General features: G+C 37.9%; 1 protein-coding gene across 1 annotated transcript in view; it reads right to left on the bottom strand.

Moving 5' to 3' along the window:
* Positions 1-3,466: 3,466 nt before the first annotated feature.
* Positions 3,467-14,932, bottom strand: part of lamc3 (laminin, gamma 3) — a 318,369-nt gene continuing 306,903 nt past the window's right edge. Inside the window, exons 26-28 of the mRNA XM_061966493.1 lie at positions 11,503-11,643; positions 11,335-11,434; positions 3,467-3,936 (exon numbers count right to left, since the gene is read on the bottom strand). Coding sequence (XP_061822477.1) covers positions 3,674-3,936; positions 11,335-11,434; positions 11,503-11,643 — 504 coding nt within the window. The 3' untranslated portion in view covers positions 3,467-3,673. The remainder of the gene's footprint in view (positions 3,937-11,334; positions 11,435-11,502; positions 11,644-14,932) is intronic.

Below are 14,932 nucleotides of genomic sequence, written 5' to 3'. Positions count from 1 at the left end.
TGTGAGAGCATTTTAGTAGTGTGTATAAGAGTGTTTCAGTAGTGTATAAGAGTGTTTCAGTACTGGGTGTGTTAGAAAAAGATTTCAGTTGTTTATGTGAGAGCATTTTAGTAGTGTATGTAAGAGTGTTTCAGTAGTGTATAAGAGTGTTTCAGTGGTGTGTATAAGAGTGTTTCAGTAGTGGGTGTGTTAGAAAAAGATTTCAGTTGTTTATGTGAGATCATTTCAGTAGTGTGTATAAGAGTGTTTCAGTAGTGTGTATAAGAGTGTTTCAGTAGTGTGTGTGTGAGAAAAGTGTGTATAAGAGTGTTTCAGTAGTGTGTGTGTGAGAAAAAGATTTCAGTAGTGTGTGTAAGAGGTAATTCTGAATAATGTCCCTAACGGCCATTCATACCCTGCTGTGCTTCACAATGTCACAGCACACGTCAGAATCTATCTCCGTCTTCAATGGACCTTGTGCTGGCAGCACTCGTGCGCGCTAGGACTGGCATGCATGACTGGAGGAAAGACACGGTGATCTTGTGCCAGATGTGGAGACAATTAGTGGAAAGTAAATCTGTACTGCTATAAAGATGGGTACCGAATTCCGATATTTTAAGACCTTTGTTGCAGGTGACGTCAAACACTTGGCAGGGAAACAAGCACTCGGAGAGCAGAGAGAAACGGACACACAAGCAAGGAGGCCGCTGGTGAGACAGCCCTGGACATTCAAAAAAATACAGAAAATAAATACTTGTGTAAACCTGTATCTTGGGCTCACTTGGATTCTGTCGGTCCCAGAGGAACCCCCCACACAAAGAGACTTCTACAATGATATTCAGATTTTACGAGCAGCATCTCCTCATCCGGAAACAACAACACCGGAAATGTGTCCCGTGGAAAACCGTCCGACCGGAATTCCCTAATAACTAAAGTTCCTTGGGTGAATAATGTAAACTCACTACACCGGTTGGTTTTAGGGCTTTCATGGCGAGTTTACTGACAGATATAAGTAAGAACTTTACGCTACTTTATATTAGAAATGGCAACAGAGGAGGATGAATGTCCCATAACAAGAAGATAGAGACAAAGAAGAAGCTTATCAACTACGCAACTTTTCAGGATTTATGCAGATCCCAAATACAGATCAGCAGGTACCAGAAGGTAAGAAAAGTTGCTTTTGCATAATATTGTGAAACAAAACGCCAGATAATATGTCTTACCTTATACACACATCATAATAATACGCGTATGTTGAAGGGACTTCGGAATGCAAAAGTGATAGCCCTATCCTTGAGAAGAGACTACCGCTTGGTGTAACGTGTCACGCTACTTTTGGTGTGGTTGTATGTCAACAAGACCGTATCAGAAGCACAGCAAGTACAATCCATCAAGCGGTGCGGCTTCATAGTTGACCAAAGTCGTACTAAAACATTTTGATAGATTTTTGAGTGCCGTGTGTAATGTTCTATACTTTCAATGGAACATATAACATGTTAGTGTTGTTTACTTGAGTCATATTGCCATCATAGTGCAGTCTACACGTATCTCTTCTGTTTGACGGCCATCTACTGGTCACACTTATCATTACACCGTGTACCAAATAAAAATGCTTCGAGGTCGGTAAGCAAAACCAGAATTATTCCGTACATTAGGCGCACCAAGTTATAAGCTGCACTGTTGAATTTTGAGGAAAAAAACAGGATTTTAAATGCGCCTTATAGTCTGGAAAATATGGTAAATACAAACCCTGTTTCCATATGAATTGGGAAATTGTGTTAGATGTAAATATAAACGGAATACAATGATTTGCAAATCATTTTCAACCCATATTCAATTGAATGCACTACAAAGACAACATATTTTGCAAATAATAATTAACTTAGAATTTCATGGCTGCAACACGTGCCAAAGTAGTTGGGAAAGGACATGTTCACCACTGTGTTACATGGCCTTTCCTTTCAACAACACTCAGTAAACGTTTGGGAACTGAGGAGACACATTTTTTAAGCTTCTCAGGTGGAATTCTTTCCCATTCTTGCTTGATGTACAGCTTAAGTTGTTCAACAGTCCGGGGGTCTCCGTTGTGGTATTTTACGCTTCATAATGCGCCACACATTTTCAATGGGAGACAAGTCTGGACTACAGGTAGGCCAGTCTAGTACCCACACTCTTTTACTATGAAGCCACGTTGATGTAACACGTGGCTTGGCATTGTCTTGCTGAAATAAGCAGGGGCGTCCATGGTAATGTTGCTTGGATGGCAACATATGTTGCTCCAAAACCTGTATGTACCTTTCAGCATTAATGGTGCCTTCACAGATGTGTAAGTTACCCATGTCTTGGGCACTAATACACCCCCATACCATCACAGATGCTGGCTTTTCCACTTTGCGCCTAGAACAATCCGGATGGTTCTTTTCCTCTTTGGTCCGGAGGACACGACGTCCACAGTTTCCAAAAACTATTTGAAATGTGGACTCGTCAGACCACAGAACACTTTTCCACTTTGTACCAGTCCATCTTAGATGAGCTCAAGCCCAGCGAAGCCGACGGCGTTTCTGGGTGTTGTTGATAAACGGTTTTCGCCTTGCATAGGAGAGATTTAACTTCCACTTACAGATGTGGCGACCAACTGTAGTTACTGACAGTGGGTTTCTGACGTGTTCCTGAGCCCATGTGGTGATATCCTTTACACACTGATGTCGCTTGTTGATGCAGTACAGCCTGAGGGATCGAAGGCTTTGCTGCTTACGTGCAGTGATTTCTCCAGATTCTCTGAACCCTTTGATGATATTACGGACCGTAGATGGTGAAATCCCTGAATTCCTTGCAATAGCTGGTTGAGAAAGGCTTTTCTTAAACTGTTCAACAATTTGCTCATGCATTTGTTGACAAAGTGGTGACCCTCGCCCCATCCTTGTTTGTGAATGACTGAGCATTTCATAGAATCTACTTTTATACTCAATCATGGCACCCACCTGTTCCCAATTTGTGGAATGTTCCAAATAAGTGTTTGATGAGCATTCCTCAACTTTATCAGTATTTATTGCCACCTTTCCCAACTTCTTTGTCACGTGTTGCTGGCATCAAATTCTAAAGTTAATGATTATTTGCCAAAAAAAAAAAGTCAAATATGTTGTCTTTGTAGCATATTCAACTGAATATGGGTTGAAAAGGATTTGCAAATCATTGTATTCCGTTTATATTTACATCTAACACAATTTCCCAACTCATATGGAAACGGGGTTTGTAGAATGAATTCGACGACTGGTTCCTAGTAAAAGTGAGCTCGGAGGAAGTGAAATGAACGTCTCTGCATGTTGGCGGTGATGACAACATTGCGAGCGTCGTAAAGTGTGACACGCGCACGGAACAAAGACGGGTGTTGTCGAGTCCTGCTGAGGTCCACAGCACTAATTGTCAATTAAAGCCTGTTGATGAAAAGCAGCTGGAGTGGAAAGCAGACATCCAAATTAGCCTCATGCTGGAACACAAAAAAAACAAGGTTTATTACTGTTTCAATCCTTGACAAGGGATTCTGTGGCTCACTGGCGGGGGAAATCAAAGCTGCGGCGTGAGCGTTCCCAAGAGGCAACGACGCAGGAATCGTACCTGCGGGCAAAGAGGAGACTCCATATGGCAGGACGGGGGAAAGCAGGCTCCTTTCGGAAGACTCTCCAGTGCGGTGGACTTAACCTCGTCCCGCCCCGCCGGCCTGCGGGCAAGACCGGGGCAGGTTTAAGGAAATGTCCCTGAGACTGTCCCTCTCCTCCAGCATCTCCTGCACGTCCTGGTCCAGCAGGGACAGTCGGCTCCGCTGCTCCCTGGCCGCCGAGCGCAGCTTGTGGATCTTGGCGCCCAGCGCCGGGCTCTCCACGCTGCCGCGGAGCGCGCTCAGGCGCCGCGCCGTCTCGTTCAGGATGCGGTCGAAGCGCTCCAGCGGCACGCCCCCGTCTGGACGACACAGGAAGTACACTCGTAATGGCTGCGAGCCTGAAGGAATCAATAAAGTACTATCCATCTATCTAATTCGATTTTTAAGCATCCATCCATTTTCTACCGCTTGTCCCTTTTGGGGTCGCTGGAGCCTATCTCAGCTGCATTCGGGCGGTAGGCGGGGTACACCCTGGACAAGTCGCCACCTCAGTTTTTTAAAATCAAGGAAACAGTCACTAATAACAGTTATTTGGCAGTCTTGGTCAACAGCCATACAGGTCACACTGAGGGTGGCCGTATAAACAACTTTAACACTGTTACAAATAAGCGCCACACTGTGAACCCACATCAAACGAGAATGACAAACACATTTCGGGAGAACACCCGCACCGTAACACAACATAAACACAACAGAACAAATACCCAGAAACCCTTGCAGCACTAACTCTTCCGGGACGCTACAATATACACCCCCCTGTTGCAATTTACACAAATATTACTTTATTGGTGGGAATAATTATGAAATATTGGCAATAATTTCATTTTTTGTTGTGTTTTCATTGTAAACATTACTGCGTATTTCCATGCTTTGGCAGTGACATCACTACTTTGAAGTGAAGTGAATTATATTTATATAGCGCTTTTCTCTAGTGACTCAAAGCGCTTTACATAGTGAAACCCAATATCTAAGTTACATTTAAACCAGTGTGGGTGGCACTGGGAGCAGGTGGGTAAAGTGCCTTGCCCAAGGACACAACAGCAGTGACTAGGATGGTGGAAGCGGGAATCGAACCTGCAACCCTCAAGTTGGTGGCACGGCCGCTCTACCAACCGAGCTATACCGCCCCAGTTTGAATGTTCCCTCACTTCAAAACATGTGTAAAATTTTAACAATATAGAAAAAAATACACACATAATATCATAGTAAAATGCATTAATGGATGTAAAAAGTATAAACAAAACTACAATAAAAATGAGGACATAATTAAAATGTGTGTACAAAGAGTAATGAACTCGAAAAGTGAACCCAAATAAAATAAATAAATAAATACAAATAATAATAATTAAAAACTATAAATATATTTCTCAATATTTATATGTTAATATATATATATACCGTATTTTCCGGACCATAGGGCGCACCGGATTATAAGGCGCACTGCCGATGAATGGTCTATTTAAAAAAAAAGAAGAAAAAAGTTTCATATATAAGGCGCACCCGGATTATAAGGCGCATTAAAGGAGTCATCCATCCATCCATCCATTTCCTACCGCTTATTCCCTTTTGGGGTCGCTGGAGCCTATCTCAGCTACAATCGGGCGGAAGGCGGGGTACACCCTGGACAAGTCGCCACCTCAGTTTTTTAAAATCAAGGAAACAGTCACTAATAACAGTTATTTGGCATACTTGGTCAACAGCCATACAGGTCACACTGAGGGTGGCCGTATAAACAACTTTAACACTGTTACAAATATGCGCCACACTGTGAACCCATACCAAACAAGAATGACAAACACATTTCGGGAGAACACCCGCACCGTAACACAACATAAACACAACAGAACAAATACCCAGAATGCCTTGCAGCACTAACTCTTCCGGGACGCTACAATATACACCCCCCTGTTGCAATTTACACAAATATTACTTTATTGGTGGGAATAATTATGAAATATTGGCAATAATTTCATTTTTTGTTGTGTTTTCATTGTAAACATTACTGCGTATTTCCATGCTTTGGCAGTGACATCACTAGTGTGAATTTTCCCTCACTTCAAAACATGTGTAGCATTTTAACAATATAGAAAAAAATACACACATAATATCATAGTAAAATGCATTAATGGATGTAAAAAGTATAAACAAAACTACAATAAAAATGAGGACATAATTAAAATGTGTGTACAAAGAGTAATGAACTCGAAAAGTGAACCCAAATAAAATAAATAAATAAATAAATACAAATGATAATAATGAAAAACTATAAATATATTTCTCAATATTTATATGTTAATATATATATATATATATATATATATATATATATATATACATACCGTATTTTCCGGACCATAGGGCGCACCGGATTATAAGGCGCACTGCCGATGAATGGTCTATTTAAAAATATATATATATATTTTTTCATATATAAGGCGCACCCAGATTATAAGGCGCATTAAAGGAGTCATCCATCCATCCATCCATTTCCTACCGCTTATTCCCTTTTGGGGTCGCGGGGGGCGCTGGAGCCTATCTCAGCTACAATCGGGCGGAAGGCGGGGTACACCCTGGACAAGTCGCCACCTCAGTTTTTTAAAACAAGGAAACAGTCACTAATAACAGTTATTTGGCATTCTTGTTCAACAGCCATACAGGTCACACTGAGGGTGGCCGTATAAACAACCTTAACACTGTTACAAATATGCGCCACACTGTGAACCCACACCAAACAAGAATGACAAACACATTTCGGGAGAACATCCGCACCGTAACACACAGAACAAATACCCAGAACCCCTTGCAGCACTAACTCTTCCGGGACGCTACAATATACACCCCCCTGTTGCAATTTACACAAATATTACTTCATTGGTGGGAATAATTATGAAATATTGGCAATAATTTCATTTTTTGTTGTGTTTTCATTGTAAACATTACTGCGTATTTCCATGCTTTGGCAGTGACATCACTAGTTTGAATTTTCCCTCAATTCAAAACATGTGTAAAATTTTAACAATATAGAAAAAAATACACACATAATGGTACAGTAAAATGCATTAATGGATGTAACAAGTATAAACAAAACTACAATAAAAATGAGGACATAATTAAAATGTATGTACTAAGAGTAATGAACTCGAAAAGTGAACCCAAATAAAATAAATAAATAAATACAAATAATAATAATTAAAAACTATAAATATATTTCTCAATATTTATATGTTAATATATATATATATACCGTATTTTCCGGACCATAGGGCGCACCGGATTATAAGGCGCACTGCCGATGAATGGTCTATTTAAAAAAGAATTATTTTTTTTCATATATAAGGCGCACCCGGATTATAAGGCGCATTAAAGGAGTCATCCATCCATCCCTCCATTTCCTACCGCTTATTCCCTTTTGGGGTCGCTGGAGCCTATCTCAGCAACAATCGGGCGGAAGGCGGGGTACACCCTGGACAAGTCGCCACCTCAGTTTTTAAAAATCAAGGAAACAGTCACTAATAACAGTCATTTGGCATACTTGGTCAACAGCCATACAGGTCACACTGAGGGTGGCCGTGTAAACAACTTTAACACTGTTACAAATATGCGCCACACTGTGAAACCACACCAAACAAGAATGGCAAACACATTTCGGGAGAACACCCGCACCGTAACACAACATAAACACAACAGAACAAATACCCAGAACCCCTTGCAGCACTAACTCTTCCGGGACGCTACAATATACACCCCCCTGTTTCAATTTACACAAATATTACTTTATTGGTGGGAATAATAATAATAATTTCATATTTTGTTGTGTTCTCATTGTAAACATTACTGCGTATTTCCATGCTTTGGCAGTGACATCACTAGTTTGAATGTTCCCTCACTTCAAAACATGTGTAGCATTTTAACAAAATAGAAAAAAAATACACACATAATATCACAGTAAAATGCATTAATGGTTGTAAAAAGTATAAACAAAACTACAATAAAAATTAGGACATAATTAAAATGTGTGTACAAAGAGTAATGAACTCGAAAAGTGAACCCAAATAAAATAAATAAATAAATACAAATAATAATTAAAAACTATAAATATATTTCTCAATATTTATATGTTAATATATATATATATATATACCGTATTTTCCGGACCATAGGGCGCACCGGATTATAAGGTGCACTGCCGATGAATGGTCTATTTAAAAAAAATAAAAATCTTTTTTCATATATAAGGCGCACCCACATTATAAGGCGCATTCAAGGAGTCATATTATTATAATTTTTTTCTAAATGGAAAACACTTCCTTGTGGTCTACATAACATGTAATGGTGGTTCTTTGGTCAAAATGTTGCATAGATGATGTTTTACTTTGCTTTCATGGCGAGTTTACTGCCAGATATAAGTAAGAACTTTACACTACTTTATATTAGAAATGGCAACAGCGGAGGATGAATGTCCCATAACAAGAAGATAGAGAAAAAGAAGAAAGTTATCGACTACGGTTTCGGCACAGACTACAAAGGCGCAGATGCGCAATTTTTCAGGATTTATGCAGATCCCAAATACAGATCAGCAGGTACCAGAAGGTAAGAAAAGTTGCTTTTTCATAATATTGCGAAACAAAACGCAAAATAATATGTCTTACCTTATGCACACATCATAATAATACGCGTATGTTAAAGGGACTTCGGAATGCAAAAGTGATAGCCCTATCCTTGAGAAGAGACTACCGTTTGATGTAACGTGTCACGCTACTTTTGGTGTGGTTGTACGTCAACAAGACGGTATCTGAAGCACAGCAAGTACAATCCATCAAGCGGTGCGGCTTCATAGCTTACCAAAGTCGTACTAAAACATTTTGATAGATTTTTGAGCGCCGTGTGTAATGTTCTATATTTTCAATGGAACATATACAATGTTGGTGTTGTTTACTTGAGTCATACTGCAGTCTACACATATCTCTTATGAGTGACTGCCATCTACTAGTCACACTTATCATTACACCATGTACCAAATAAAATTGCTTCGAGGTCGGTAAGCACAACCAGAATTATTCCGTACATTAGCCGGGTTATAAGGGGCACTGTCGAGTTTTGAGAAAAAAAGGATTTTAAGTGCGCCTTATAGTCCGGAAAATACGGTATATATATATATATATATATATATATATATATATACACACACATATGCCTTATAGTCAGGAAAATACGGTATATCCATTTTATTTTTAATAATAATAATAATAATAGATTTTATTTGTAAAAAGCACTTTACATTGAGTAAACAACCTCAAAGTGCTACAGTGTATTAAAACAAATTAATACATTAATTAAAAAATATTAAATAAAATAAAAAATAACAAGATAATACAAATAAAATTAAAATAAAATAAAAACTAGAACAGCTAATAGCTAGAACTAGTATGCATACATCTAAAAAAATTGTTTTATATTTATTTTTTATTTTATTTATTTACATTTTTATTTTTATTAATTTAAAAAAATAAGTTAATCTTTTTACTCACTTATTTTCTAGTCCAGTTGCCAAACGTGCAGAGTGGGAAATTGCAGACACTAAATTTGCATCTGCATAAAAAAAAAACGGCTCCCAACTGGGACAATGTGTAATGTTCTATATTTCCAATGGAACATATAAATGTTGGTGTTGTTTACTTGAGTCATATTGCAGTCTATCTCTTATGTGTGACTGCCATCTACCGGTCACACTTATCATTACACCATGTACCAAATAAAATTGCTTCGAGGTCGGTATGCACAACCAGAATTATTCCGTTCATTCCGGGTTATAAGGCGCACTGTCGAGTTTTGAGAAAAAAAGAAGGATTTTAAGTGCACCTTATAGTCCGGAAAATACGGTATATAAATTGTATTTTTAATAATAATAATAATAATAGATTTTATTTGTAAAAAGCACTTTACATTGAGTAAACAACCTCAAAGTGCTGCAGTGTATTAAAAAAATAAATAAATAAATAAATAAATAAATAAATAAAAAGATAACAAAAATAAAATTAAAATAAAATAAAAACTAGAACAGCTAATAGCCAGAACTAGTATGCATATATCTAAAAAAAAGCTTTTTTTTGTTTATTTAAAAAAATAAGTTAATACTTTTACTCACTTATTTTCTAGTCCAGTTGCTACACGTGCAGAGTGGGGAATTGTAGACGCTAAATTTGCATCTGCATAAAAAAACGGCTCCCAACTGGGACTGTGTGTAAAGTTCTATATTTCCAATGGAACATATAAAATGTTGGTGTTGTTTACTTGAGTCATATTGCAGTCTATCTCTTATGTGCGACTGCCATCTACCGGTCACACTTATCATTACACCATGTACCAAATAAAATTGCTTCGAGGTCGGTATGCACAACCAGAATTATTCCGTTCATTCCGGGTTATAAGGCGCACTGTCGAGTTTTGAGAAAAAAAGAAGGATTTTAAGTGCGCCTTATAGTCCGGAAAATAAGGTATATAAATTTTATTTTTAATAATAATAATAATTAGGGATGTCCGATATCCGATATTCCGATATTGTCCAACTCTTTAATTACCGATATCGATATAAACCGATTTTGATATCAACCGATATATACAGTTGTGGAATTAACACATTATTATGCCTAATTTGGACAACCAGGTATGGTGAAGATAAGGTACTTAAAAAAAATAAAAATAAAATAAGATAAATAAATTCAAAAAAATTTCTTGAATAAAAAAGAAAGTAAAACAACATAAAAACAGTTACATTGAAACTAGTAATGAATGAAAATGAGTAAAATGAACTGTTATAGGTTAGTACTATTAGTGGACCAGCAGCACACACAATCATGTGTGCTTACGGACTGTATCCCTGCAGACTGTATTGATATATATTGATATATAATGTAGGAACCACAATATTAATAACAGAAAGAAACAACCCTTTTGTGTGAATGAGTGTAAATGAGGGAGGGAGGTTTTTTGGGTTGGTGCACTAATTGTAAGTGTATCTTGTGTTTTTTATGTTGATTTAATTAAAAAAACAAAAAAAAACAAAAAACGATACAGATAAAAAAAAACCGATACCGATAATTTCCCATATTACATTTTAACGAATTTATCGGCTGATAATATCTCTAATAATAATATTATATTTTATGTGTAAAAAGTACTTTACATTGATTAAACAACCTCAAAGTGCTACAGTGTATTAAAAAAATAAAAAAATACAATAAAAAATATTAAATAAAAAATAAAAAGATAATACAAATAAAATAAAAATAAAATAAAAACTAGAAAAGCCTAATAGCTAGAATTAGTGTGCATATATCTAAAAAAAAGTTTTTTTTTGATTATTTAAAAAAAATAAGTTAATCCTTTTAATGACTTATTTTCTAGTCCAGTTGCCACACGTGCAAAGTGGGAAATTGCAGACGCTAAATTTACATCTGCATAAAAAAAAACGGCTCCCAACTGGGAATCAATTATCATCGTTCACTTAAAAGAGCTGTTCAAAAGACTCGATCCGTTCTTGAATGTCACATGGCGACCCCAAAACCCGACCCGGGATCATAGATTCGGAAGTTTAGTGGATGAACGGACGTTAAACCAGGCCTTAAAATGTGTCCTTCAAGCTCTAATGAAGATGTATTGACACAAAAGGAGTCAAACAACGTCAATTTATATTTTACCGATTTTGCCGATGAGCTCCGTCAGGGTGAGAGAGTACGCCTCCAACTGCCGCCGGGCCGCCTCCATGTCCTGCCTCACGCCGGCCAGAGAGGGCGCCGTCTGTGGACGTGAGAAGACCGTCACACGGGGGGCGGAGGGAGCAGAACAAGCTTTGTGGTGTGGCGTACCTCGGTGGGCACGAGGGAGTCGGCGGTCTCGGTTAGCGCCTCCTGCTCGGCCAGACGCTGCACGGCCGACTGCAGGTTGGAGCCCAGGTGAGCGCAGGCCGTCCTCGTGTGCTTGGCCTGCGTCAGCACACCTTTGGATTCCTGGACACACCACCACATATGTGAACACACTTAAAATCCTTTCATTTTCTCAAAAATCGACGGTGCGCCTTATAACCTAATGTACGGCATGATTCTGGCTGTGCTTACCGACCTCGAAGCTATTTTATTTGGTACATGGTGTAATGATAAGTGTGACCAGTAGATGGCAGTCACACATAAGAGATACGTGTAAACTGCAATATGATGGTAGTCACACATAGAGATACGTGTAGACTGCAATATGATGGCAGTCACACATAAGAGATACGTGTAGACTGCAATATGATGGCAGTCACACATAAGAGATACGTGTAAACTGCAATAGGATGGCAGTCACACATAGGAGATACGTGTAAACTGCAATATAATGGCAGTCACACATAGGAGATATGTGTAAACTGCAATATAATGGCAGTCACACATAGGAGATACGTGTAAACTGCAATATGATGGCAGTCACACATAAGAGATACGTGTAAACTGCAATATGATGGCAGTCACATATAAGAGATACGTATAATCTGCAATATGATGGCAGTCACACCTGAGAGATACGTGTAGACTGCAATATGATGGCAGTCACACATAAGAGACATGTGTAAACTGCAATATGATGGCAGTCACACATAAGAGATACGTGTAAACTGCAATATGATGGCAGTCACACATAAGAGATACATGTAGACTGCAATATGACGCCAGTAAACACCACCAAAACTTTAAATGTTCCGTTGAGAATACAGAACATTACACACCATAATACCATAATACATAGTGTGAGTATTACATAGCACAAATATCGTCGTTGTTTAGGACAAGTTTGAGAAGATTTGGACAAGGTTGGGGAAAATGGGGTGTCTGGGAAATAAAATGTTAACATCAAAATCGTAATAGCACTAACGTAGCACAAATGTAGCACAAACGTTTGGGACAAGTTTGAAGAGATTTAGCCAAAGTGGGGGCACTGGGTGTGAATAATAATACGATGTTTATAACATTGGAACCAAAATAGCACAAATATTGTCGTTTTTTGACCGGGGGTTTACATAACTGATCAGAAAATATATTTTATTATATATATATATAAATATATATATAAATATATATATATATATATATATATATATATATATATATATTATATACACACACACACACACACACACACACACACACACACACACACACACACACACACACACACACACACACACACACACACACACACACACACACACACACACAATGGACAATATGGACACAATAGACAAACAATAACATCACAAATATTCAGTTTTCTAAGAGCGAGTCCAAGGCGAGGTCCATCTATAGGACCATGACTGCTTTGACTTCAACCCATTTTTAGTATACCCTCTTTAAATGTCAGGGAGTTTCTTCAAGTATTCCATCATGTGGTGCCTCTAATAGACACAACCATTTGGCTGACTTTAGTCCCGCGCCAAGACTTATGTTATGGCACACTTCATATTTCAGTAATCTCTTGCCTAACAACAATTTCAGCCTAAGTGCTTCTTATGTCTTTTATGTTGTATCGCTTCGCCTTACAGTAACGGTTTTATGTCTAAATTATGCCAGACTTTTACATCCTCCTGCTGCATTCCCGTGTCCTGCACAGGTCTCTGCTCCCGTTCTCACCTTCCAAGAACGTGAGACCAAGACTGTGGTGAGGGCGGATATCACTCCTCCATTTACCAGGGTCTCTATTTGCCACTTTTTGGTTTTTACGAATCTTTACATCGCGCCAAATATGCCTCTGTGTGAAGACGTTTTGATGACATCACTTCCTGTACACGCCGGCACGCCTATATTGAAGTGTTTCGACTTACTTATTTGCACGATTGTCGTACGTTGCACACACTTTGTGTCAGAAAAATTGTATCTAAGTTATCACAAACCTTTGTGTTACATATGTACAGAGGTGGGTAGAGTAGCCAGAAATTGTACTCAAGTAAGAGTACTGTTACTTTAGAGATTTATTACTCAAGTAAAAGTAAGGAGTAGTCACCCAAATATTTACTTGAGTAAAAGTAAAAAGTATGTTGTGAAAAAACTACTCAAGTACTGAGTAACTGATGAGTAACATACACACTCATATCATATATATATATATATATATATATATATATATATATATATATATATATATATATATATATATATATATATACATACATACATACATATACATTGATATATACAGTATATAATTTATAAGTATTTATTTTGCTGTTTTTGTTTACATGTTAAAGGTGTTTTAATGAATATACATGCATGTTTAACATATAGATTCCTTTCTTTAATGAAGACAAGAATATAAGTTGGTGTATTACCTGATTGTGATGACTTGCATTGATTGTAATCAGACAGTAGTGATGATAACGTCCACGTTTTCAAATGGAGGAGAAGAAAAGTTCCTCCTTTCTGTCTAATACCACATGAAAGTGGTGGGTTTTTGGCATCCTATTTGTCCAGCTTCCATATTCGTCTTTATACACTTTACAAGAAATATATTGGCGTCAAACTCTGTAGCTTGCTAGCTTGTTTGCGCTGGCTTTCGGAGACTCTTATTTTGAAAGCGCAGGCGCGATGGCGCGGCACTTTTATTGTGAAGACAGGAACGTCCTCATGTGCGGTCAGTCTTGAGGCTTTTGACAGTACGGTTGAAATAAAACAAGTATCTTTTTTCCCTCACACTTTTGATTGATTGATTGAATCTTGTATTAGTAGATTGCACAGTACAGTACATATTCCGTACAATTGACCACTAAATGGTAACACCCCAATAAGTTTTTCAACTTGTTTAAGTCAGGTCATGTGACCGCCTGGCTCTGTTTGATTGGTCCAACGTCACCAGTGACTGCATCTGATTGGTGGAACGGAGTGAACGTCACCAGTGACTGTATTTGTTGAAACGCAGGCACTATGAAGGTCTGTCTGACAGACCAAAACAAACAAAGCGTGCATTAACAGATCGATAAAAATTAGTAGCGAGTAGCGAGCTGAATGTAGATAAAAGTAGCGGAGTAAAAGTAGCGTTCCTTCTCTATAAATATACTTAAGTAAAAGTAAAAGTATGTTGCATTAAAGCTACTCTTAGAAGTACAATTTATCCCAAAAGTTACTCAAGTAGATGTAACGGAGTAAATGTAGCGCGTTACTACCCACCTCTGCATATGTATATATATATATATATATATATATATATATATATATATATATATATATATATATATATATATAAAACCCCCCGCGACCCCGAAGGGAATAA

Source organism: Nerophis lumbriciformis, linkage group LG11 (assembly GCF_033978685.3).
Source record: "Nerophis lumbriciformis linkage group LG11, RoL_Nlum_v2.1, whole genome shotgun sequence".
NCBI lineage: Eukaryota > Metazoa > Chordata > Actinopteri > Syngnathiformes > Syngnathidae > Nerophis > Nerophis lumbriciformis.
This window is presented reverse-complemented; position numbering and strand designations above follow the sequence as displayed.